This window comes from Ostrinia nubilalis, chromosome 12 (genome assembly GCF_963855985.1).
Source record: "Ostrinia nubilalis chromosome 12, ilOstNubi1.1, whole genome shotgun sequence".
Lineage (NCBI taxonomy): Eukaryota > Metazoa > Arthropoda > Insecta > Lepidoptera > Crambidae > Ostrinia > Ostrinia nubilalis.
The window spans coordinates 16,072,047-16,099,071 of NC_087099.1; the positions used below are offsets into that span (position 1 = coordinate 16,072,047).

The 27,025-nt window shown below is 45.6% G+C and overlaps 1 protein-coding gene across 1 annotated transcript in view; it reads left to right on the forward strand.

Moving 5' to 3' along the window:
- Nucleotides 1-124: 124 nt before the first annotated feature.
- The window catches only part of LOC135076427 (uncharacterized), a 63,349-nt gene continuing 36,448 nt past the window's right edge, over nt 125-27,025 (forward strand). Inside the window, exons 1-21 of the mRNA XM_063970895.1 lie at nt 125-256; nt 1,047-1,253; nt 6,517-6,679; nt 6,732-6,825; nt 7,392-7,513; nt 8,497-8,681; nt 9,048-9,265; nt 9,683-9,922; nt 10,158-10,290; nt 10,626-10,742; nt 11,774-11,922; nt 12,699-12,895; nt 18,921-19,110; nt 19,642-19,756; nt 20,457-20,581; nt 23,464-23,623; nt 24,510-24,677; nt 25,050-25,133; nt 26,171-26,297; nt 26,476-26,705; nt 26,774-27,004. Of these exons, the coding sequence (XP_063826965.1) occupies nt 185-256; nt 1,047-1,253; nt 6,517-6,679; nt 6,732-6,825; nt 7,392-7,513; nt 8,497-8,681; nt 9,048-9,265; nt 9,683-9,922; nt 10,158-10,290; nt 10,626-10,742; nt 11,774-11,922; nt 12,699-12,895; nt 18,921-19,110; nt 19,642-19,756; nt 20,457-20,581; nt 23,464-23,623; nt 24,510-24,677; nt 25,050-25,133; nt 26,171-26,297; nt 26,476-26,705; nt 26,774-27,004 (3,327 nt within the window). The 5' untranslated portion in view covers nt 125-184. The remainder of the gene's footprint in view (nt 257-1,046; nt 1,254-6,516; nt 6,680-6,731; nt 6,826-7,391; nt 7,514-8,496; nt 8,682-9,047; nt 9,266-9,682; nt 9,923-10,157; nt 10,291-10,625; nt 10,743-11,773; nt 11,923-12,698; nt 12,896-18,920; nt 19,111-19,641; nt 19,757-20,456; nt 20,582-23,463; nt 23,624-24,509; nt 24,678-25,049; nt 25,134-26,170; nt 26,298-26,475; nt 26,706-26,773; nt 27,005-27,025) is intronic.

Here is a 27,025-nt window from a genome sequence, read left to right on the forward strand (position 1 = left end):
GAAGCTGCGAGAGGCGAGGGACTGGAAGCAAGACATGAGCCAGCGGGAGCACCGGGCGGAGTCGCTGCCTTCGCCCGTCGGCCCGGCGCCTGCTGTGCCTACCTTGGTGAGTTGGATCGTTCTAGAACGGCTCAAGAAGCGAGCTAGCTTGAAGCTGCGAGAGGCGAGGGACTGGAAGCAAGACATGAGCCAGCGGGAGCACCGGGCGGAGTCGCTGCCTTCGCCCGTCGGCCCGGCGCCTGCTGTGCCTACCTTGGTGAGTTGGATCGTTCTAGAACGGCTCAAGAAGCGGGCCAGCTTGAAGTTGCGAGAGGCGAGGGACTGGAAGCAAGACATGAGCCAGCGGGAGCACCGGGCGGAGTCGCTGCCTTCGCCCGTCGGCCCAGCGCCTGCTGTCCCTACCTTGGTGAGTTAAAACTGGCCTGTTCACCGCTAGGTTATGTTGGAGAACTTCTACAGCCTGTGACAACACAACACTCCAGCATTTCTTAATGTCATGTCATTGAGGTGTTAAAAAAATGGTGAATTGTGTTGTGAATTTGCTGGATTCGTGATTTTGATTCCCTATTAAGTCGCAAAACACTGAAGCTGTACCAGGAGTGTTCTCGAATTTCTTTAACGTTCGATATTATATGCATCATGCCATTAGTTTTGCAGGGCAATCGAATACCGCACTTAGCCTCATGATAGGGCCATTGTGCGCATGCATCATGCCATACAGAAACTCATACGCTTCCCGATGCCAGATTTGTGATCTGCGTTTTAAAATGTATTGAGGCTTATAAGTAGGTAATCTTTGGCAACGAAAGAGTATGTAAAATGAAGATTCTTTCGTTCGTTCGTTCGTTTCAGCCAAATGACGTCCACTGCTGGACAAAGGCCTCCTCCAAGGTTTTCCACAATGCACGGTCCTGCGCTGCCCGCATCCAGGCTCTTCCCGAGACCTTCACCAGATCGTCGGTCCACCAAGTAGGAGGCCTGCCCACGCGTCGTCTCCCAGCTGGGCTGGAAAACCAAGATTACTGATAACAAATTGTCATTCCCAGGTGGAGTCATGCAACCGCTTCATGTCTCTGACCTCCCGTCTGAAGTGCCGCGACGCGGAATGCTTACCAGAAGAGGACGTGGAAGTGGAACGCCGACGCTGGCCCGAGGTGGCGGTCCCTCCCAGCCGCGTGTCCTTCCACAAGACCTTCAGCCTGCTCATCAACATGGGGAATATTGAAAAGGGCTGTCGGCGGACGGTGAGTGCAGTGAGTTGGATTTGAGTCATTCAACTGTTCTTTCTCTTCTTTTTCTTCTGTAAATGCTCGTTTTGGCTTTAGTATATGTGTGGGTGTAAGGTAAAGACGTTCAGACGTATGTAATATGTAATCTTGCTCAGCCCGCTTATCATAAAGGCTGCCGGCGGACACTGAGTGCAGTGAGTTGGATTTGAATCACTCGGCTGTTCTGTTTCTCTTCTTTTTCTTCTGTAGTGTTCTGAATTTTATGCCAGGTGTTGGTTTGATATGTGATGGTACTTATTTAGTTTTTTTTCCTGTCTCTGTTTCTTAATCAAGTTTTGTGGTGAAAAAAGGATTTTAGCAGTTAAGAGCGTACTTTTTCAGTACTTTTTCAACACGTTACAATCATTAACCAGTTACATTACAAATATGTTATAGGCATATATAATTAGGCAATTTCGTCGTCTAAATAGTTAGTTGAGAAAATATTTTGATTAGTATAGTATTTAAGAATTCTTGATCTATCAAGATAAGTCCACGCAGGTTTTCAAATTTCTACTTTAGCGTCAGTTTACAAACTGATTTTTTTTATAAAAATACTGTGAAAACGATATAACAAACATTTATATCCTATAGCATAGGTCCTTAAGCAAATAGTTAGTTTTAAGCATTTTACATTAAGAAATCACAAATTCAAAGAACGTGAAATACCCAAAAATAAAGTGATTTTTACACCATTATTCTTCTTTAATTCAACATAAAAATAGCTTAATATAATAAAATAACATCTTCTTTAAAATATTTACTTTGAAACGATATACACCGTGTTACTTTGCATTCTTGCCATATTCACAGATATAAAAGTAGAGACCAATTGTACGGGCGGGAGACAGTGATTGTAAGGCACCGCTCCCGTGCCCGGGATATGCGGTCAGGAAGGGAGCTAACTCCCTAGTGAGCCTAGAGTCCCTATTCCCTAAGACACTAAGTCCCTAGAGCCCTAGCCCTGCCTAACAATAGATACTTAGACATAATAAGGTTTGATAGGAAGGAAGCTGTGCCCAGGTCGCCTAGGGCAGCAGCGTTAGGACGGCAGGTAGGCGGCGGGGACCCGCTGCCAGCCCGGCAGACTCACCGGACTGATCATAGCGACGGCTAAGGGTGTCTTGGCCGCAGCGGGGGGAAATGAGACACAACGACGGACGGTTGATATCTGTTTTATTGCTGTTTCTTATTGCTATTTATACATGTTTTACTTAGTATACACAATTATAAGTATTTGCTAGTGTGCCGTCGGTGTAGAGTGCCGACGGTGCACGTTCAGGGTTCATGGGTCGCCCGGCGGTCGATGCTGACGGTGCAGCAGGATGTACGATCGTGCTCGTACATATTGGCATCTCGCAGAAGAAGAAGGCGCGGAGGATGCTGCACGTGGTTGCCCTGCTGCCCGATGACCGTAGACCTTGGCTGCCGGTGACTCCATGAGCGGCTGATGGCCCAGGTGGTGGACCTCTGGTTGGCTGTCCACTTGGTGTCCACCTGGCTGGTTGGTTGACCAGGCAGCTCGCGGGCCTGGCTCCTGGTGAGGCCAGGATGCTCGCGGGCCTGGCGCTGGTGTGGCCTGGTACTGGAGTGGCCGTGACTGCTGATGTGGCCTGGCACAGGTGTGGCCGAGGCTGCTGATGAGGCCTGGCACTGGTGTGGCCAAGGCTGCTGATATGGCCTGGCACTGATGTTGCCAAGGCTGCTGATATGGCCTGACGCTGGTGTGGTCAGGCTGCTGGTGTGGCCTGGCAGGTGTTGCCAAGGCCGCTGGTATGGCCTGGCTGCTGTTGTGGTCAGGCTGCTGGTGTGGCCTGGCAGGTGTTGCCAAGGCCGTTGATGTGGCCTGGCGCTGACGTGTGGCCAAGGCTGCTGGTATGGCCTGGCTGCTGTTGTGGGGGCAGGTGTTGCCAAGGCCGTTGATGTGGCCTGGCGCTGACGTGTGGCCAAGGCTGCTGGTATGGCCTGGCTGCTGTTGTGGGGCTGCATGACCTGGCTGCTGTGTGTCCAGGCTGCAGACTCCTGGCTGCTTGTTGTCCAGGGTGCAGTGTCCTGGCTGCTTGGTGTCCAGGCTGCAGTCCCCTTGATTGTCCAGGCTTCTTGATGTTCTGGCTGTCGTCCTCTTAATAGTTTGCCTTCTTGGCTTGTGTCGAACTGAACAGCATATGCGACTTCTCGGTTACCGGTGAGACCCACTTCCGGGAGGCCGGTAACTGATCCGCTGCTGTCAGATTGTTGCTGTTCTGATGATGCTGGTCAGTGCTGCAGTGGAGATGCTGATGCTCCGACTGTAGCTGCTGCTGTTGTGGGGCTGCATGACCCGGCTGCTGTGTGTCCAGGCTGCAGTCTCCTGGCTGCTTGTTGTCCAGGGTGCAGTGTCCTGGCTGCTTGGTGTCCAGGTTGCAGTCCCCTTGGTTATCGATGATGATGGTTGGTAGTTGATGGTAGTCGATGTTACTTGATAATTGTAGTTGTCGTTGCTTGATGATAGGATAGGATAGGTGTTGGTGTAGAAGGTATTAATAATTTGATATTTGAGGACAACAGAACTGATAAATGTTTTTGATAAGGCTAGCGGAGTTGAGTTGAATTTACGCTGCCTGATGTTATGTTATGATTTTAATATGTTATGATGTTATAATTTCCCCCACCCAAATTGCTAACTACACTGCCTATGATTAAGTTGACCTACTTTGAAACGTAATAAAATGTTTGTTACTTGATAATGTCATTGACTGCAAAATGATCACGTTTGCAGAAAGTTGAAACAATGCGAGTATCGCTGATGCTAAGAAATGCGCTTGCAATGTAGCAAAGTATGATAATGTAAAAAATGATGTTTTTGTGGCAATGCACAAGCCACAATGTTAATGATAAATGATAATGTTTAGTGATACCGTACGGGCCACAATGTTAATGTTATATGTTTGTTTGTGAGTGGCACCGTACGGGCCACAATGTTTAGTTGTAGCCTCTTGCTTAGGTACTACAACTTGATAAAATGATATGTTAAGATCAGTAGCGTCTTGATTGCCACTTTGTTGATCTTGTTTGCTTGTTTTGTAGCATCTTGATTGCTACTTGTTTGATAATAAGTTATGTAGACTCTTGATTGCTACATAACCTTGATAATGATAAAGTTGATAGCTTACTTGGTTGCTACCATTTGATGATTTGATAATGATGATGTTAAGACCGCGCTCAGTGAAAATGTTAATTCACGAGTTGGTCAGTTTTGCTACATTGCTCGCGAAGTGTTATGAATGAATGATATTACGTAACAAATAATAATGTTACTGAAATAAATTGATATTCCCGATTGATATGGGAAGACCAGTGTATGGTCGATGTTTTGATGATGCTAAATGCTGTAAGAAATGTTTGAGCAGTCGGGATTTGGAGTGGTTGTAAGGCACCCCTTCCCGATGCCAAGTAAATAAACTGATAAGACCGACTGTAGGGTCCTGAAGGTTACTGATGATAATGATCCGGCTCGAAGATGTACGGGCGGGAGACAGTGATTGTAAGGCACCGCTCCCGTGCCCGGGATATGCGGTCAGGAAGGGAGCTAACTCCCTAGTGAGCCTAGAGTCCCTATTCCCTAAGACACTAAGTCCCTAGAGCCCTAGCCCTGCCTAACAATAGATACTTAGACATAATAAGGTTTGATAGGAAGGAAGCTGTGCCCAGGTCGCCTAGGGCAGCAGCGTTAGGACGGCAGGTAGGCGGCGGGGACCCGCTGCCTACCTGCCGTCCTAACGCTGCTGCCCTGCCCATAAAGAAAGTACACTGAGTTTTTAGTCAATTTGGTTTTGCAGTACAAATTGGAATAAACCAATTTTGTCTCGCACTTTCTACAGGTGCAAGTGGAATAAACCTAGTGGGCGTGGCCTAGTTCTTATTAATCTGTGATGTTTTATGGCTCTGGGTACCAGCCTTTCTATCCAGTCATAATAATTATTTTAAAATACTCTTCAGTTGATTTTAGATTTTCCTTTCTACTCTCAGTTTCTACTTTACGGGCTTAGGACCGTCAAAAATACGTAATAATTATTAGGCTTTTAATGAATTTATAATATTGTTAAATCACCTTATTCACAATTAATTATTTATTTATGAGTTCCTACTTACAAAGTTTACGCACTGCGAAGCAAGTGTTCAAAGTGTCCTCCGTTCTGATGAAGGCACAGTCTAGCACGGCGAAGCGTAGGTATTTTGCTTTAGTTTTCGCAACACATAAACGTTTTGTCTCACAGTTTCGCTGAAGCAATCCTTTCACGTAACACGTTTACACTTTTTATCTCTTCTGCGCATACCAGGTCGTTTCAAGTCACTCCAAAAATAATAGTCCATTGGTGTTAGGTCCGAGGATCGTGGTGGCCAAGCTACTGGACCCCTCGTCCAATCCACTGTTCACCAAACGTATTATTCGCGCACTTGACGTCCTTATTGTGGGGGAGCACCATCCTGCTGGTAGTAGAGCATTTGGTGTAACGCTAAGGGTACGTCATCAAGCATTTCGTTTAAGACGTCTTGCAGACACTCCAAGCACCAGTTTGATTAAATTATTCATTGTTTGAATACACTTCAGTCATTTTTGTATTATTTATAACGAGATTTGTGATTGATGGATTTCTCAGTTTTTTACAAAAGTGTCAAAAAGACATTTTAAAGACAATAGATTGCAATAGATTTAAAAATACAATAAAAAGTAAAAAAGTCTCCATCGCCATCGCTAACAAGTGATGTGCATGCGTTACGATAGTTAGTGATGTGTTTAACAGATTGTCGATAAAATAAAATATTCAAAATTAAAAATCAAAATTTTCGGGCATTATTTTTTAACGGATTTGTGTTCAGTATCAGTAATATAGTTACCTCTGTAAATATGGCAAGAATGCAAAGTAACACCCTGTATAATTCATTGTTATTGTTTTGCTATAAAAATTTGAAAACTATTAAAAAACGCCGCGCGCGAATCATTTCCAATGATGCCCCTTGAAACGCCACGCTTCGCGTAAATGCTCTTAAGTCCCGTGGATGTCGTAAGAGGTGAGTAAGGGAGAAACGTTCTAAAATCACCTGTCAGTGTGGAGAATGTTGGCCAAATCACCTGTCAGTGTGGAGAATGTTGGCCAAATCACCTGTCAGTGTGGAGAATGTTGGCCAAATCCTTCATTTGCCTCTGATCTAGAGGTTCCCGTTCCTGCAGTGGAAACTAAATGCCCTGCTGATGACATATTCGCAGATAAGCCGCGAAGAACAAGTGTGGCAGAACGAGCTCAAAGACCTGATCTGGCTGGAGCTGCAGGCGCGCGTGGCGGGCCGCTCGCTGGCGCAGCAGGACGCCTTCCTGTGCTCGCAGCGCGACGGCGTGCCAGCGGTCGTCAGCAACATCGTGGGCTACCGGTGAGTGCCGCGAGGGTAGGTGCGGACGAGCTGAAGGACCTGAGCTGGCTGCAGCTGCAGGCGGCCGCTCGCTGGCGCAGCAGGACGCCTTCCTGTGCTCGCAGCGCGACGGCGTGCCAGCGGTCGTCAGCAACATCGTGGGCTACCGGTGAGTGCTGCCGGCAACGCTGCTGTTCTTGTGTTTTCCTGTCTCCGAACCCGCTCTTGGCGTTACCATTTAGAGTCGTAAATGCGCTGATCTTCCATTTTTCTGCTTTCAAATCAACAGATTTTTTGTCCCCCTGCCTTCAAACCAGCGGATTCTGTACTTTCTTGTCTCCAAACGCTGATTTTGTATTTCCTTGTCTCCAAACCAGCTGATCTAGTATTTCCCCGTTTCTAAAGCAGCTGCTCTTGTATTCCCTGGTCTTCAAACCTGCTGACTTTGTTTTTCCCTGTCTCCAAACTCACTGATCCCCTGCCAGATAGCTGGAACCTAACCTGGTTATGATAAGCTGAATTTGCCAGCTTATCTTACGTTTCCCCGTCTCAAACCAGTTGATCATGTTTCCCTAATTCTAAACTTTGTGTCTCCATGCCTCCAAAGTTCCAAACTCTCCGATACAGAATTTCCATGTCTTCAAACCCGCTGATCTGGATTCTCTAACCCTAAATGCTTTGACCTTGTATACCCCTGCCTCTTACCCAGCTAACCTTATATTCCCTTGCTTCCAGGTTCGTGAACCCGAACCCGTGCCGAGCACGCGTGACTCGGCTGTGCGCGGTGGCAGGATCGCGCGAGGACTTGCATTCTGAATCCGAGGGAAGGGAGGACGATGAGGCAGAGAACTTGGACGGTAAGTTGGGTTTCTTCTACATGATCGCGTAGTTCGGCTATGTAACGCCTCAGCCTCGAGTTTAGCGGGCAGCGGGGCGGGAGTGGCGGCGGCGCGGGAGCGGCAGGATCTTATGTGTAAAATCAAATAGACCGGTTCTCGAAAACAGCGGCGCGGGAGCGGGCAACGAGCGGGCAGCGGCGCGGGAGCGGGCAACGAGCGGGCAGCGCACTCCTTCTTTTGCCCACAATAAATCGAACGTTAGGAATAAATTTGAATCGAAATAAAATTGTCGCCGTTGTTCAGACATTTCGTTTGCTAATAAAAACAAATATCCCGACAACACAACCCCGAACACAACACTTCGCCGCTAAAGCGCCGCGCGAGCTGCCCGCTTGTTTCGAGAACGGGTCTGCGTTGCCCGCCCCACTCCCGCGCCGCCGCCGCTCCCGCCCCGCTGCCCGCTAAACTCGAGGCTGAGGCCTTAGCCATCTTCGAGCGCACTAGCGCCGCCAAGAAAGGGAGTCGAAATGATCGCCATGGCCGAAATCGGTTGGATGAATCATCATCTTCATCAGTTTTTCTTGTCTTGGTGATATGAACTTTGACAATTCGAGTGAAAAGTCCGACTGAAAAGTATTCTGCACAAAGAAAAGAAAAAAATAATAATTTTGCACCTTATAATTTTGAAGCTTTTTGTGATAAAGTAGAGCTTGCTGTTCTGTAAAACAGTAAATGCAGTAGCTTAGAATCTTTGTAACAGGGCCGTCTTATTCAGTCAGGTTACATGCGGCTGAGACTCGAGACCTCGTTATACTCACTCGTAGCTAGGTTTCACAGATTTTGGTCCTAATTCTTTTTCTTCTTCCTCGGTCCCTCATTGATGAGAGTCGCGACCACAGATAGTGCTCCTCCACTATTGGTCCTAATAGGGGCTTCATAATATAACTCAGATGGTGCTGGTTATTTTTTTGATAAATGATAACATACTATCATGTTTCCAGATGACGGCACAGGCTGCCTGATGTTCAACTGCCGCTCCTGCACGGATGCAGTGGGCAAAGCCATGCAAGAGGTCAACGCGCTCATCGACGCGTACTACAATGCGCTGGCACTCTACCCTTCGTGCAAGGCCATGACTGTAGACCACCCGCTCGTGGCCACCGAGCCCTTCCAGAACCGGATCAAGGTGAGTGACGTCACAGTTGCTGGAGGTCAACGTCCTCACTGTGACTACAGCGCGCTAGTGCCACTCCTGGCTATGTAGCGCTTCTAGAGCCGGATCAAGGTGAGCTGACGTCACAGCTGCAGCTGGCTAGCGATGCAGGAGGTCAACTCTCTCTCGACGCGACAACAATGCGCTGGCGCCACTCGTGGCCACGGGAGCCCTTCCAGAACTATATCAAGGTGAGCTGACGTCACAGTTGCTGACACTAGCGAAGCAGGAGGTCAACGCCCTCACGACGCGACTACGACGCGCTGGCGCCGCTCGTGGCTCTTCCAGAACCGGATCAAAGTGAGCTGACGTCACAGCTACAGCCGATGAGTGGTGCAGGAGGTCAACGCGCTCATCGACGCGTACTACAACGCGCTGGCTCTCTACCCCTCATGCAAGGCCATGACCGTGGACCACCCGCTCGTGGCCACCGAGCCCTTCCAGAATCAGATCAAGGTGAGTGACGTCATAGCAGCAGGAGGTCAACGCCCTCACAATGTGACTACAGCGCGCTGGCGCCACTCGTGGCTACGTAGCGCTTCTAGAGCCGGATTAAGGTGAGCTGACGTCACAGCTGCAGCTGGCGAGCGATGCAGGAGGTCTACGCCCTCTCGACGCGACTATAACGCGCTGGCGCCGCGAGCCCTTCCAGAACTATATCAAGATGAGTGACGTCACAGCTGCAGCCGGCGAGTGACCTCATGATGCGATTACGACGTGCTGGCGCCGCTCGTGGCCCTTCCAGAACCAGATCTAGGTGAGCTGACGTCACAGCTGCAGCTGGCGAGCGATGCAGGAGGTCTACGCCCTCTCGACGCGACTATAACGCGCTGGCGCCGCGAGCCCTTCCAGAACTATATCAAGATGAGTGACGTCACAGCTGCAGCCGGTGAGTGACCTCATGATGCGATTACGACGTGCTGGCGCCGCTCGTGGCCCTTCCAGAACCAGATCTAGGTGAGCTGACGTCACAGCTGCAGTTGGAAAGCCATGCAGGAGGTCAACGCGCTGATTAACGCGTACTACAACGCGCTGGCACTCTACCCCTCCTGCAAGGCTATGACCGTGGACCACCCGCTCGTGGCCACCGAGCCCTTCCAGAACCGGATCAAGGTGAGTGACGTCACAGCTGCAGGAGGTCAACGCCCTAACAACGTGACTACAATGCGCTGGCGCCGCTCGTGGCTACGTAGCGCTTCTAGAGCCGGATCAAGGTGAGCTGACGTCACAGCTGCAGCCGGCGAGCGATGCAGGAGGTCAACGCCCTCTCGACACGACTATAACGCGCTGGCGCCACTCGTGGCCACGGAAGCCCTTTCAGAACTAGATCAAGGTGAGTGACGTCACAGCTGCAGCCGGCGAGTGACCTCATGATGCGACTACGATGTGCTGGCGCCGCTCGTGGCACTTCCAGAACCAGATCTAGGTGAGCTGACGTCACAGCTGCAGTTGGAAAGCCATGCAAGAAGTCAACGCGCTCATCGACGCGTACTACAACGCGCTGGCACTCTACCCCTCGTGCAAGGCCATGACCGTAGACCACCCGCTCGTGGCTACCGAACCCTTCCAGAACCGGATCAAGGTGAGTGACGTCACAGCTGCAGGCTAGCGAGGTGACGTCACAGCTGCAGGCGCTAGCGAGGTGACGTCACAGCAGCAGAAGGTCAACGCCCTCACAATGTGACTACAATGCGCTGGCGCCACTCGTGACTACGTAGCGCTTCCAGAGCCGGATTAAGGTGAGCTGACGTCACAGCTGATGGCGCTAGCGAGGTGACGTCACAGCTGCAGCCGGCGAGCGATGCAGGAGGTCAACGCCCTCTCGACGCGACTGCAGTGCGCTGGCATCTCTGGTGACCCTTCCAGAACCAGATCTAGGTGAGCTGACGTCACAGCTGCAGTTGGAAAGCCATGCAGGAGGTCAACGCGCTCATTAACGCGTACTACAATGCGCTGGCACTCTACCCTTCGTGCAAGGCCATGACTGTAGACCACCCGCTCGTGGCCACCGAGCCCTTCCAGAACCGGATCAAGGTGAGCCTTAAAGGATTTGCCACACTGGATGCGGTCTACGCTCAGGTCATTTAACCGCGTCTGTGGTCTAGTGGTAAGACCACGCAGAGGTCTCGGGTTCGATTCCCAGTGGGGGCAGATTTTTCTGTTCGGTTTGGTTAGTGGTAGGGCTTGTTCTAAGTCCGCCTGGCTAGCTACCACCATCTTACCTAAGTCTGTCGCAATAACAACAATGTTAACAGCATTATTGTGTTCCGGCAGTTAGAGGTAAGATAGCCAGTTCCTCCGTGGTTGAGGATTCCGGGTGAAGCTCGCTTCCACCTTTGGCCTGATCGTCACTTACCATCTGGTGAGATACTGGCCAAGAGCTTCCTCGTTATGGATAAAAAAAAAACATATATGAACAATATTGTCGGTCTCTTTACTTTTTCCTATCGATGCGATCTGACAACGCAGGTACGAGAAAAGAACAAAATGACAGCGGTCTGCGCTCATTTCATTTAACTGCAAACCGCAGAAGGCATCCAGTGTGTTTTAATCCTTAAACGAATTAATGTCGCTGAAATAGCCCGACGGATAGCCAGCTGAAGTGGGCACATAGTACGTAAAATTGACAACCTATGAGGTAGCAAAGTTCTGGAATGGAGGCCGCGAATCGTAAGCGCAGCGTAGGAACTTTATCTACAATGTCAATTACAATTTTACAATTTTGCAAACATGACAAAAAATTGGAGCGGTGAGATAGTGGCGCCCCCTCTTGTCAATGTTTTGAATCGTTTTCTTTTGTAATTTAAAATGTTGGTTGGAGAGGCAACCGCTGAAAACCAGTGTCGGGTGCTCGATTAATGCTGAGCGGGCGCCTTTTTGACACAAAAAAGTGCGTGTACAGTTTTAAATCCCTTGGTTTTGTTTTTTATTTTATTTTTGTGTCAAATAAAGTTTTTCTTATTCTTATTATTATTTAAAATTGACAGACAACTTCAGAAAGGTGCTGGATGTAGGCCGCTATAAATAAAAATATAAATAAATTTAAACGTTCTTTTCTGTTGCAGGCGATGTGCCTATGGTACAACACGGCGCTGCACATGCGGCTCAAGATGTTAGCTGTCCGCCGCATGATGCGCACGCTGCGCCACAAGCGGCGCCGGCCCACGCCCACGCCCACGCCCAGCTCTACCGCCTCCGACAACCCGCTCAGCAGGTAACTTGAAGTATAGATAAATAACCGTCACGAAGAAGGAAGAAAGACACGCAACGCAACTTTATATGGAAGCGACATAGACAGCTTCCTTCTCCGCGACCATACTTTACAGTACATCAAGCTAGATACTTTGATATTGATGACGTTGAAACTAGAACAATGCTGCAATAAGTAGACTTGTGCTCTCGACTGTATTGTGACTGATATTATATTGCATTTTGAAAGATTGAGTGTCTTATAGTGTGAGACTTACTAACTAAACTACGGTATTTGGTAAAAGGTTAATCCATTCAATAGGCTAGTTTACAAAAAAAAATTTTTTAGTCCGTCAATTTTAATATTAAAAAATATTGGACACGTATATTTTTAATTGTCAATCAAACAAATAATTACAAAGTTATAGTGCGTTGAAGTTCCGCGCGATGTCACAAAGTGCTACACTTTTAAGCACTCACTGACGTCACGGGCCTTTTCAAGTGAAAAATAGGTGTCGAGTAGTTTTTGATAAGCTAACTGACGGTCTAATTAAAACTCTTGTTTTTTTTACCCAGGAAACATCCCAATTAACGCATAAATTTTAATGTCGTGACAAGATATTCGTGATGATAATCAATAAGTATGTGATTTCCTCAATGTGCCATTTGCAAATATTTGTCGATGCGGCTCTCTTTTTAAATAACGCGACGCCAATACTGAGCGCAAGATTTATGCAGTGCTCGAAAAACTAGTGTAAGGTGTCCCATATTAGCACAACTGACCCACTATTTATTTCCCAGACAATGCTCAGAAGCCAGCCGGCCCTGCCTAGTGCGGTTCAACTGCGACAATCCCAGCGACTCCAGTAACAGCGAATCCAGCACGCACTCTCTGAAAGAAGACGTCACCAGCGGAGAGGACAGCGCGAAGGATGAGGCCGTGGATGACAGGCGGGAGGATGAGGTTGACTGTGCCATAGCGAATGGAGGCTCCTCAGGTAAGACGTGACTCCAGCAACAGCGAATGCAGCACGCATTCCTTGAAAGAAGACGTCACCAGCGGAGAGGACAGCGCGAAGGATGAGGCTGTGGATGACAGGCGGGAGGACGAGGTTGACTGTGCTATTGCGAATGGAGGCTCCTCAGGTAAGACTCGACTCCAGCAACAGCGAATGCAGCACGCACTCTCCGAAAGAAGACGTCACTAAAGCCCGGTCCATGAGCACGTAGAATTTTGTCCAATGACCCCTAGCTACCCATCCTTATCGCTCGCGCGTAAATATGTTGCTATCGCGCTCGCACACTTACTGCGGGTGCCAGTCGCACAGTCGCGACAGCAACATAATTACGCGCGAGCGATAAGGATGGGTAGCTAGGGGTCATTGGACAAAATTCTACGTGCTCACGGACCAGACTATAGTGGGGAGGACAGCGCGAAGCATGAGGCCGTGGATGACAGGCGGGAGGACGAGGTTGACTGTGCCATAGCGAATGGAGGCTCCTCAGGTAAGACGTGACTCCAGCAACAGTGAATGCAGCACGCACTCTTTGAAAGAAGACGTCACTAGTGGGGAGGACAGCGCGAAGGATGAGGCCGTGGATGACAGGCGGGAGGACGAGGTTGACTGTGCCATTGCGAATGGAGGCTCCTCAGGTAAGACTCGGCTCCAACGATAGCGAATGCAGCACGCATTCACTCAAGGAGGACGTCACCAGCGGAGAGGACAGCGCGAAGGATGAGGCCGTGGATGACAGGCGGGAGGACGAGGTTGACTGTGCCATTGCGAATGGAGGCTCCTCAGGTAAGACTCGGCTCCAACGATAGCGAATGCAGCACGAATTCACTCAAGGAGAACGTCACCAGCGGAGAGGACAGCGCGAAGGATGAGGCCGTGGATGACAGGCGGGAGGACGAGGTTGACTGTGCCATTGCGAATGGAGGCTCCTCAGGTAAGACTCGGCTCCAACGATAGCGAATGCAGCACGCATTCACTCAAGGAGGACGTCACCAGCGGAGAGGACAGCGGGAAGGATGAGGCCGTGGATGACAGGCGGGAGGACGAGGTTGACTGTGCCATTGCGAATGGAGGCTCCTCAGGTAAGACTCGGCTCCAACGATAGCGAATGCAGCACGCATTCACTCAAGGAGGACGTCACCAGCGGAGAGGACAGCGCGAAGGATGAGGCCGTGGATGACAGGCGGGAGGACGAGGTTGACTGTGCCATTGCGAATGGAGGCTCCTCAGGTAAGACTCGGCTCCAACGAGAGGACAGCGCGAAGGATGAGGCCGTGGATGACAGGCGGGAGGACGAGGTTGACTGTGCCATTGCGAATGGCGGTTCTTCAGGTAAGAACATGAGGAGTGTCTTTTCAAAAGGGGATACCTACATTCTATCTTATTTTTCACAAAATGGGAAAAACTTATATGGGAAATATTTACAGACCTACCGAAAAGCATTATTTCTGTTATGAAACTATTTCATTACAGTGTTCTAACTACACTTTTTGCCAAAAAATATGACTTGTTAATTTAAAGTTACAGAGTTCAGAAAAATCATAATATCCTCTTTTGACACGGATCTTTTATAATATCCCCCTTTGTTCTGTACTTACTGTAAATATCCCCTTTAGTTGAGCCTACTATTTTGTAAATATCCTCTTTTGTATTGTACATCTCAAGATTTTAAATGATAATAAAACCACAGATTAATAATAAGTACTACGTACAGAAGTTTTACTTCGCGAAGGTATTTAAAAAAAATTATGCTCAATGTCATTAACAATATGGTGTAATTTAGCTGGTCTCAAGAGTCAAGCACCATTTTGTTGACAAACGTCAGTGATCGGCACTGCGCCGAAGCTATAGGGCTGGCTGACTTCGGTAAAATGATGTGACGTGAGGTGCCAAACTGTGGAAAATGGCGGAGGAAATACATGATTTAGCATGAATTATCATGAATAATATTAACTACTTATTTACCTCTCAGTGTCTTGAGGCAACTTAAAAATGTACATTCTGTGTTTTTATTATTATTTAGGCAGATAAATACTGCACAGTATTTAGTACCATTTTATTTATTTTCTTCCGTCATACACAAGAATACGCGTGCGTAAGTCAAAGTTCGCTCGTATGTGAGGCCTTGTCGAATAGTATCCTGTAGGTGGGCCATCGTGCGTGTTTTGTTTTCGATGTAAACTCGCGGAGATGAACAGGCCTGATAAAACACAGATTATTCTTTTTTTTTAATAATAATAATGACCAAAATTAAAGACGCTACTAAACAGAATTATATTTTTTTAATTATTAGACATTCAAATCCTGATTTGTCCAATATCAGAGCCCCGATTACGGTAATTTTTAACGTCTACAATCCAGACACGCTTCTCGATTCTGCGATACGATTGGTCGTTCAACAGCGTACGTCAGCTGTTTTGACCAATCGTATCGCAGAATCGATGAAGCGTGTCTGGATTGTAGACGTTAAAAGTTACCGTAATCGGGGCTCAGGTGTCAGACAATCACACAACATAGATTCCGTTTTACGTTAATTTTGCGTTCCGTTCTACAGAGTAAAATGTCTAAAAATAAATCCTAAAGCATAAAGTTAAAGGAAATAAAACACTATGTAAAAGTAAATATCCCGTTTTGAAACGGCTAATTGGTATAGTGTAAATATTTGTATTGTAAATATCCTCTCTTGTTATGAAATGAAAAATAACTATTATTTTTTTAATTTTGTAAGTGTAAATATCCTGTTCTGAAATGAACACTCATATTTGAAGCTGCTTTACTTGGGAGAATATCCCGTTTTGATTAAAATTCAAGTGACGAAAGTGAGTATTCAGCACTAAGAACAAGACTGCATACTCAGTTTAATAAATAATAAAAATGTAAATATCCCCTTTTGAATAGACACTCCTCACATATTCCGAGTTAGCCAACGTGAGAAATGTAGGCCAAATCCACCATTTTGGAAAATTAGAGGGTCCTCCTGCGTTGGAGATTAAATGACACGATCTTGATGATGATAGCTTGCTTAGCGCCGATTGTACGAAGGTAGCTAGCGCTTGGAACAATCGGCACTTTTATGAGTAAATTATAATTATTAACCCTAGAGTAGTCGCGCTTTTCCGTGAAACGTGAGTGCTCGCGTATGAGCATTTTGCCGCCCAAACTTAAAGTCCGGTTGTGTGTCAAATAACAGTTTAAAAATATGAAAATCAGTTAAAAATGATAGAATAAAGCATACACTATTAGAAAATAACGTTTATTAAAGATTTGTGGTTAAAATTTAAAGAAAAAAAAATATTTTGGAAATGTTAGGAAATATTTATAGAAATCTTAGAAACACTATTGTTTTTACCTACATACATCATCAAATATTAAACTTATTAGCACACTTAAAGGTTTTCCTTACATATGACATGTGTTTCAACAAAACAGGCCTGTCACATGTGCATTTAATGTGCGTTGGACAGTAAATTTGCACAACTATTGCACCCTTGGCACATCATCTCCAGATTCTGCCGCTGATTGTTCTATAACAGTATTGTAATGACTATGTTTACTTTCTTTATAACTTTAGTATACATTTTCCACTAATTTTAGTGCACCAGCTTCTTCGAAATCCGACATGTTCCTTGTTTTTTCATTTTTTGTATTTTACGTGAATTTTACCGAAAACGACATGAAATAAATTAAGCACCAATAGTAATTACACTGCGGAACAAAAAAATAAAAAAATCTGCGGCATCTATTTTGTTAATGGTTTTTGTAAACACATCTATTAGACATAAATGGTGTGCATTTACTTTCTTTGGATTGACTCTGGTTCTTGAGATAAACGAGACGCAAGAAATCAATGAAAAAAATTAAACGACCCTCCCTAAACTTATATTAATTTGAGTTTTACCACTAAGTTTTATTTTCTACTCATGTATTAGTGTAGTTGTAGTTACAACAATTTAGTAATCAGCTACTAGACCTTGAAATTATCAGTTTGTGTCGTTTAAATTAATTTTTAAAGAGCTTTTTGTCTCAAAAAATATGAGTTCATTATGAAAACTTTACGTTTACAACTCCAACAGTTTTTGTTAATATTTGGCTTGTAAACTTACAAAAGCAAAGAAATAAGATCACGGAGGTAGTGATAAAAACCTACCAAGCATACTTTGATATAAAACTTCCATAAAAGAATAAATATTGGGGGTCCAATATCGTCTGCAAGCCTTGTGTAGACTCTTTGCCATACTGGAGCCAAGCTGGACGTAAAGGACTTCAATTTGGAACGCCAAAGATATGATCTGAGCTTTCTAATCACTAAAATGATCAAAGGTCAGCCAAATTAAAGTCTTTTACGTCCTGAAACGTCCGTTTGAATACGGAAAAAATAAATTCGATTGACCGCAAATCCGTACTCTTATAAAAGACACTGTATTTGTAAACCACATAACACAAATTGAATCTGAAGCATGGCTAAGCTTTGTTTTAGTAGTCAAACAATATTTGGGGAGGCATAGAGCACCAGACTTTTCAGAATTGGTTGCTAAATTGTTTAAAAAATTTGTGCTAATTTGAGTATTAAATTATTTTTTTTACAGTAACCATTTGGACAGGTTCTCCCATAATCTGGGTGATTACAGTGAGGAATAAGCAGAACGGTTCTACCAGAACATCAGGATAGTGGAAGAATGATATCCACGGTCAAAGGGACCGCCAGATGATGGCTGATTACTGTTGACATAATTATGGAATTTTCCTGACCAAAACCATAACATAAAAGCTTACAGAAAAAGCTTTTTGTAGTTTTTTTTCTATTATTTGATGAAAAGCAAATATATTTTTATTTTTATATCGTTCTTAAATAGGATCTTAGTGTATATATTTTTTTTTATACAGATTGGTATTTTTATTTCGGTTTTTTCATATAAATAGTTAATAGTATTTATCTCAAGATCTAGAGTCAATTTGACAAATCTAATATTTTTCTAGTATTCAGCACACTAGTCGCATACAGAATTGACTCTAAACTATCATGCCGCAAAATGACTGTTCCCCAGTGTTATCAATGTTATGACGTCATTAATGTCAAAACAACATTATACGCAATGAAAACTAATAATCTTCCAACTACACTAAAAACCAGACACACAAATTTTACTTACGTCAGTAGTCGCGCAGTGAGCAATTTGCCGCAAAACGTGACATACGTTCAACAATCGTTCTCTATTGCGGTCACCTGCGCACTAAATTTCTTCTAATTTCTAATACATGGAGGTGAAGTATGGGGAGGCAGCTACTGAAACGCTTGACTTTAACAAACGCATCGTGTAGAAAGTAACTCGATTTTTTTGCCGAGGGCGGCAAAATGCTCATAGCGCGAGCACTCTAGGGTTAAGACTCTTATTTTGGATATGGAAATGTTTTGAAGATAGCGTAAACAATCCGGGGCCTGGGGTAAAGGGATAATAATAAAGATTGACGATCACATATAGTCTAGGTTAAACTTGTTTGCGACTCATAAAGAGGCTGGATGCATTTAGTAGGACTTTAGTGAATAAGTGTTGTAAAAAAATTAGTTTTATCTACTGTTTCGTCTCTCCTTTAAAGCCAATGGGCAACCCACCATCACCCATGGCCATACCAACCTTGCGGTTATACTGGCCGAATCCCGGGAGGTGAGCGCGGAATTGCATTTGCCAAAGGCAGATTGCATTTGCCAAAGGCAGATTGCACTCCACCGCGCCACACTTTTTGACTTCCTACAAGTTTTTAATAAACAACTTGAAAAAATCGAACTGCCTGAAGCGGTACTCGAACCCACGACCTTCCGCTTGCAGGGCGACTTCTCTTCCAACTGAGCTACTTATGCCCGTTTTCACCATCAATTCCTAATTTTTAAGTGACTCCTATGGTAACACATAACAGGAATTTTGTTTTCATAGGGGACACTGGATGAACCTGTCAAATTTTCAAGTGTAATACTCTGTTTCAAGTTATTTAATCTACGTCCTTGTCGTAGAAGCCAACGGGCAGCTGACGCCGGAGATCGTAATCTCGGACAAGTACGGCACCAGCGACACCAGCGCCAGCAGCGAGAGCGGCTACAGCAGCGGCGCCGACGCCGCGCGCCAGGACGTCTACCGCATGGGCCCGCTCGATGATATTACCAGGTTGCGCCTGCTCGGCAAGTGCCAGGTGTCGCCGTATAGGTAAGAATAAAAAAAAATCTTTGGACAATTTCACACAGCGCTATCTAGCCCCAAAGTAAGCGATTAATATGCTTGTATTATGGGTGCTAGCTTAACTAATATACTACATTATACATAGTCTGGAATACACCTTTATAGTGTCGTCATCATTATCAGCCTATATCAGTTTACTATTGGATATAGATCTACAATACGTGCCGTTTTACCCTATCTTTACTGGACTCGCAAGATTCCACCTGGCTGGAGGGCGTCCCATACCACGCTTGAACTCCACACAAGAAATCCTCTACTTTAGCGGCTGTTGTGATATCTGTCTAAGATTGATATATCGCGTAGCGCATTGCGTGGCAATTTATTTCCCTCGACTTGACTTGTCCTCTGAAGCACAAAAATGTGGTTGATTGAAGCCTGTAATATCTTAAAGATATTTGTTTACTTTTTTTAAACTCCGCCCATTTTTGCTAATTGCTCAAGTATATCTGCAAAAGTACCTATCCCATTCGCTACACAAAGTATCTGATCCGTTTCCAGAGAGTACCACCACGAGATGCTGAAGACGCAGGGCGTGCGGCGCTGCATGATGTTCGTCAACAAGATGTGCAGCCACGTGCTGCACAAGGTGCACGTCACGCTCGAGATGCCCGACGTGAGTCTTTGACAGCTTCTTGACAGTTTGACAGCACACGTGACGTTGGCGAAATCGTGGTTCCTAACACCTATAGTCTGGTCGCTGAGCACGTAGAATTTTGTCCAATGACCCCAAGCTACCCATCCTTATCGCTCGCGCGTAATTATATTGCTGTCGCGACTGTGCGACGGGCGCCCGCAGTGAGTGTGCGAGCGCGACAGCAACATCATTACGCGCGAGCGATAAGGATGGGTAGCTTGGGGTCATTGGACAAAATTCTACGTGCTCAGAGACCGAGCTTTAGTCATTGTCATAAACAATGATCATCATCATAATTTCAGCCATAAGACGTCCACTGTTGAACATAGGCCTCCCCCAATAATTTCCGTAATGAGCGCTTGATAGCGGAATGCATCCAGCGCCTTCCTGCTATCTTTATGAGGCCGTCGTTTCACCTTGTGGGTGGATGTCCTACGCTGCGGTTTCCTGTACGTCCGTAAATGACGTCCACTGGTAGACAAAAGCCGCCCATAAGGATTTCCACATCCACAACGACTGGTCCTGTGCTCCATATTCCGCGGTTACATGATACAAAAATAAAATTGACCCATCCAATGGTCTTGTCTTTTTTCCATTGACAAAAAGCTACCTACACTCATTGGCTATTTATTCACATTTATAAATACATAATATCTCATGTTGTTTGTTTTGAACACAGAGCGTAAACCCGGAGGGCTACCAGGAGGACGCGACGGTGGAAGTGTTCGACGACACCAAAGATGATGAGGACAAGACTGAAAACTCGAAGAAGGACGAATTCAGCGACGCTGCTGAATTGAGGAGGTGGGTATACTGGTTTGGCTTCGAATTCCATCTGTATTGTGGGACTAGCATAACTTTCACTGGTTAGGTGCTACTGGCGGTCAAGGTGTAGATCTAACTACTGGGACTAAGAGCTGAGAATACTCGTCGTTCTGCAGATACTAGAGATGGGTAAGTGCTAATAATCCGATTAATAGCAATTGGCTAATAACGGATTAAAAGCAGTTATTAGCCATTAATAGCCAATAATAGCCGATTTCAGATGGTAACCCTGCTATTAATGTTATACCAATGATTAAACATATCCCTTCATAGTTTACAAATTTAGCACTTGAAATTTGGAAGGGACATAGCTTAGGTACCGTAGAGCTGCATTAAGAAAGGAATTTCCGAAATTCCCACGGGCACGGGAATTAGTGGGAAAATCCTTTTGTATGAAAAATCTAAACCGCTTAAGTTAGACGCTTGAAATTTGGCATGCAGGTACCTTAGTAAACTTAAAGCTTAGTTAAAAGAGGATATTGCAAAATTCCCACGGAAACGGGAGTTAGCGGGAAAAAACATTTGTATGAAACAATCTAAACCACGTAAGATAGATGAAGGGGGTAAAACGGGATCCACGCGTACGAAGTCGCGGGCGGCCGCTAGTCTAAATATATAAAAGGAGAAACTGACTGACTTAGTGACATATCAACGCACAGCCTAAACGGCTAAACGTATGCACTTGAAATTTGGAAGGGACGTAGCTTAGGTACCGTAGAGGTGCACTAAGAAAGGAATTCCCGAAATTCCCACGGGAACGGGAATTACCGGGAAAATCCTTTGGTATGAAAAATCTAAACCGCTTAAGTTAGACGCTTGAAATTTGGCATGCAGGTACCTTAGTAAACTTAAAGCTTAGTTATAACAGGATATTGAAAAATTCCCACGGCAGCGGGAATTAGCGGGAAAAAACATTTGTTTGAAAAAATCTAAACCGCGTAAGATAGACGCTTGAAATTTGGCATGTAGGTACCTTAGTAAACAGAAAGCTTAGTTACAACAAGGAATTCCCGAAATTCCCACGGGCACGGGAATTATCGAGGAAATATTTTTGTATGAAAAATCTAAACCGCTTAAGTTAGACGCTTGAAATTTGGCATGCAGGTACTTTAGTAAACTTAAAGCTTAGTTACAACAGGATATTGCAAAATTCCCACGGGAACGGGAGTTAGCGGGAAAAAACATTTGTATGAAAAAATCTAAACCTCGTAAGATAGATGAAGGGGGTAAAACGGGATCCACGCGTACGAAGTCGCGGGCGGCCGCTAGTACAGTATGAGTCTTGAAAAAGTGCACATATGAAAATAGGCGGAACTACTAAACCTATTTTTATCGACGTTTTACCCCCTTCATCTATCTTACGCGGTTTAGATTTTTTCTTACAAATGTTTTTTTCCGCTAATTCCCGTTCCCGTGGGAATTTTGCAATATCCTGTTGTAACTAAGCTTAAAGGTTACTAAAGTACCTGCATGCCAAATTGCAAGCGTCTAACTTAAGCGGTTAAGATTTTTCATACAAAAGGATTTTCCCGCTAATTCCCGATCCCGTGGGAATTTCGGGAATTCCTTGTTGTAACTAAGCTTCAAGTTTACTAAGGTACCTACATGCCAAATTTCAAGCGTCTAACTTAAACGGTTTACTTTTTTCATACAAAAGGATTTTCCCCCTAATTCCCGTTCCCGTGGGAATTTCGGGAATTCCTTGTTGTAACTAAGCTTTAAGTTTACTAAGGTACCTACATGCCAAATTTCAAGCGTCTAACTTAAGCGGTTTACTTTTTTCATACAAAAGGATTTTCCCCCTAATTCCCGTTCCCGTGGGAATTTCGGGAATTCCTTGTTGTAACTAAGCTTTAAGTTTACTAAGGTACCTCCTACATGCCAAATTTCAAGTGTCTAACTTAAGCGGTTTACTTTTTTCATACAAAAGGATTTTCCCCCTAATTCCCGTTCCCGTGGGAATTTCGGGAATTCCTTGTTGTAACTAAGCTTTAAGTTTACTAAAGTACCTACATGCCAAATTTCAAGCGTCTAACTTAAGCGGTTTAGATTTTTCATACAAAAGGATTTTCCCGCGAATTCCCGTTCCCTTGGGAATTTCGGTAATTTTTTTCTTAGTGCACCTCTACGGTATTTAAGCTACGTCCCTTCCAAATTTCAAGTGCCTACGTTTAGCCGTTTAGGCTGTGCGTTGATCTGTCACTAAGTCAGTCAGTTTCTCCTTCTATATATTTATTAGATTCTTTTTTAACTACAATGTCGTTTATATAAATTACATCGATGTTTTTTAATATTTTAGTTCTTTTTTGTTTCTTTGAGTAATATTTGATTTTAATATTGATTTGATTTTAAAGGTGGAAGAAAAAACGTAAGAAACTATTAATAGCAGGGTTACTAGCCAATGGATGGCTATTAATGGCTATTAATAGATAATAATCAGTAATTATCCAAACTAGCTGGCTACAAACCCATCTCTAGCAGATACACTGTGACTTTTAAAATTACTTAACATAAATTTTTTGACTGCAATGATTCACTACTAGCTAGCCCCGTCAACTCGTACTAAGCTAAATATACTTTTGTTACGATTGGGCTCACCACAATTATAGTCGAGAGGCAACGGGGTTCGAACTAGCGTTCCTTTAATGTCGAGTCGGTTATCGTGGCTTCACAATGATGTGATGTACTTGGTTTCTATCTACGTTTCTGTAGTTATTTATTTCATAGAAAACAATAACATTCCTTTGGCTATACATATTTATTTTCGTCATTGTGACATGCAGCCAAATTCCTCTTCGTGAAGTGTTATGCTTTTCCCGTTCGTCTAGGATAAAATAATAATTATATTTTTTTTTGTCCAGATACGGGTGCTGGTCGGAGGAGAACCTGGCCATGCGGCTGCCGTCGTACCGGAACCACTTCCTGACGCTGAGCAGCATCTGCATGGAGGCCGTGCACGACTACCTCTCGCTGCGGCTCGAGGCGCGGCCCGAGCGGCCCTCCTGTCTCACTGTCAAGCAGGTATCAAGGGACTTTCAAACACTTATACAGGGTGGAATTTTGTTATGTCATCTGAAGGGAAAGGGAAAGTACTTTTAATACTGTAGATCAGTCTTTCCCAAAGTGGACGATAACGCCCCCTTGTGGGCGGTGTAGGATTAAAGGGGGGCGGTAAGAGACCCAGAAAAAAAAATCGGGACGTTGTGTAGAGGCTTGGGAGGCGTCATTTACTAGGAGGACTCTTAGACACAGGCTGAGCACTCGACACTCGACTACAAATGGGGGCGCTAAAATGAATTTATTCTCAAAGTGGGCAGTAGACAAAATAAGTTTGGGAACCGCTGCTGTAGATAGAAAATTTTACTCAAAGAAAACATTCCTTTATTTTTGAAAAGAAATAGAAGTGCTTTCAAAGATTTCCAAAATTCCGATTTGCGAGAAGCACAGCTGACGGGTCGTTGTGGAAATATTTTGGAAGTATTAAAAGTACTTCCCCTCCAGGTAGCATTACAAAATTTCACTCTGTATACGTCCTAAATATGGCTTAGCCTACCACCGCCCAGTTCAAAAAAACACCGGCTGGTGCTGAGAAGAAGAAACTCCAATCATCTTGTTAGCCTCTTTCTTACAAAAGTGAGTGCAACCTAGATAACGGTATAACCATGCACCTACCTACATCAAACAAGTAGTTCCATTCCACAGCCACGTTTATGGGAAGATCAATGATACTGCCGGTTTACCACCACCACTCCACCGTTTTTCAAGTAGTCCATAATTCAATCGTAAAAATATAAAATAGAACTGTATAGATCTTCCTATTTATTTCAAAAGTCGCTTACAGCTAGTTAAATAACTGTCATTTGTTTTTATCAGACCACATTACAAGCTTTATGTTGTATTCTTTCAGCTAATCCACGAGCTAAAGGAAGGTCTGGATATCTCGACGGAAATGCGGCGCGATTTCGTCCGCAACGTCGAAGTGGCGCTAAAGGGCCGGCCCGCGCCCGCTGCCGCGAGACGTGACTTACTACTGCTGCTGAAGACTTATGACGCCACCGTGGAAAGTGTGCTCAAGGTCAGTGGACTTATTATGGCTCATTTTGTGTGTATGACTTCGTCCGTAACGTCAAAGTGGCGCTAAAGGGCCGACCCGCGCCCGCTGCCGCGAGACGTGACTTACTACTGCTGCTGAAGACTTATGACGCTACCGTGGAAAGTGTGCTCAAGGTCAGTGGACTTATTATGGCTCGTTGTGTGTGTATGACGTCATCCGTAACGTCGTAGTGGCGCTAAAGGGCCGACTCGCGCCCGCTGCTGCGAAACGTGACTTACTACTGCTGCTGAAAACTTATGACGCCACCGTGAAAAGTGTGCTCAAGGTCAGTGGACTTATTATGGCTCATTTTGTGTGTATGACTTCGTCCATAACGTCAAAGTGGCGCTAAAGGGCCGACCCGCGCCCGCTGCCGCGAGACGTGATTTGTTACTGCTGCTGAAGACTTATGACGCCACCGTGGAAAGTGTGCTCAAGGTCAGTGGACTTATTATGGCTCGTTGTGTGTGTATGACGTCATCCGCAGCGTGGAGGTGGCGCTAAAGGGCCGGCCCTCACCCGCTGCCGCGAGACGTGACTTACTACTGCTGCTGAAGACTTATGACGCCACCGTGGAAAGTGTGCTCAAGGTCAGTGGACTTATTATGGCTCGTTGTGTGTGTATGACGTCATCCGCAGCGTGGAGGTGGCGCTAAAGGGCCGGCCCTCACCCGCTGCCGCGAGACGTGACTTACTACTGCTGCTGAAGACTTATGACGCCACCGTGGAAAGTGTGCTCAAGGTCAGTGAACTTATTATGGCTCGTTGTGTGTGTATGACGTCATCCGCAGCGTCGAAGTGGCGCTAAAGGGCCGACCCGCGCCCGCTGCCGCGAGACGTGACTTACTACTGCTGCTGAAGACTTATGATGCCACCGTGGAAAGTGTGCTCAAGGTCAGAGAACTTAGTATGGCCAGGCCTGTTCATCTCCGCGAGTTTACATCGAAAACAAAACACGCACGATGGCCCACCTACAGGATACTATTCGACAAGGCCTCACATACGAGCGAACACTGACTTACACACGCGTATTCTTGTGTATGATGGAAAAAAATAAAGAAAATGGTGTACTAAATACTGTGCAGTATTTAACTGCCTAAATAATAATAAAAACACTGAATGTACTTTTTTAAGTTGCCTCAAGACACTGAGAGGTAAATAAGTATTTAATATTATTCATGCTAATTCATGCTAAATCATGTAAATTTCCTCCGCCATTTTCCGCAGTTTGGCACCTCACGTCACATCATTTTACCGAAGTCAGCCCTATAGCTTCGGCGCATTACCGATCACTGACGTTTGTCAACAAAATGGTGCTTGACTCTTGAGACAGGCTAAATTACACCATATTGTTAATGACATTGAGCATACATTTTTTTAAATACCTTCGCGAAGTAAAACTTCTGTACGTAGTACTTATTATTATTCTGTGGTATGGCTCGTTGGGTGTCTATGACGTAATTCGACACGTGGAGGTGCCGCTGAAGGGCCGGCCCGCGCCCGCTGCCGCGAGGCGTGACCTGCTGCTGTTATTGAAGACTTATGACGCCACCGTGGAAAGTGTGCTCAAGGTCAGTGAACTTATTATGGCTCGTTGTGTGTGTATGACGTCATCCGCAGCGTCGAAGTGGCGCTAAAGGGCCGACCCGCGCCCGCTGCCGCGAGACGTGACTTACTACTGCTGCTGAAGACTTATGATGCCACCGTGGAAAGTGTGCTCAAGGTCAGTGGACTTATTATGGCTCGTTGTGTGTGTATGACGTCATCCGTAACGTCGTAGTGGCGCTGAAGGGTCGGGCAAGGCGTGACCTGCTGCTGTTATTGAAGACTTATGACGCCACCGTGGAAAGTGTGCTCAAGGTCAGTGGACTTATTATGGCTCTGTGTGTGTATGACGTCATCCGTAACGTCAAAGTGGCGCTAAAGGGCCGGCCCGCGCCTGCTGACGCGAGACGTGACTTACTACTGCTGCTGAAGACTTATGACGCCACCGTGGAAAGTGTGCTCAAGGTCAGTGGACTTAGTATGGCTCGTTGTGTGTGTATGACTTCGTCCGCAACGTCAAAGTGGCGCTAAAGGGCCGACCCGCGCCCGCTGCCGCGAGACGTGACTTACTGCTGCTGCTGAAGACTTATGACGCCACCGTGGAAAGTGTGCTCAAGGTTTGTGAACTTATGGCTCTGTGTGTGTATGACGTCATCCGTAACGTCGTAGTGGCGCTAAAGGGCCGACCCGCGCCCGCTGCCGCGAGACGTGACTTACTGCTGCTGCTGAAGACTTATGACGCCACCGTGGAAAGTGTGCTCAAGGTTAGTGAACTTATGGCTCTG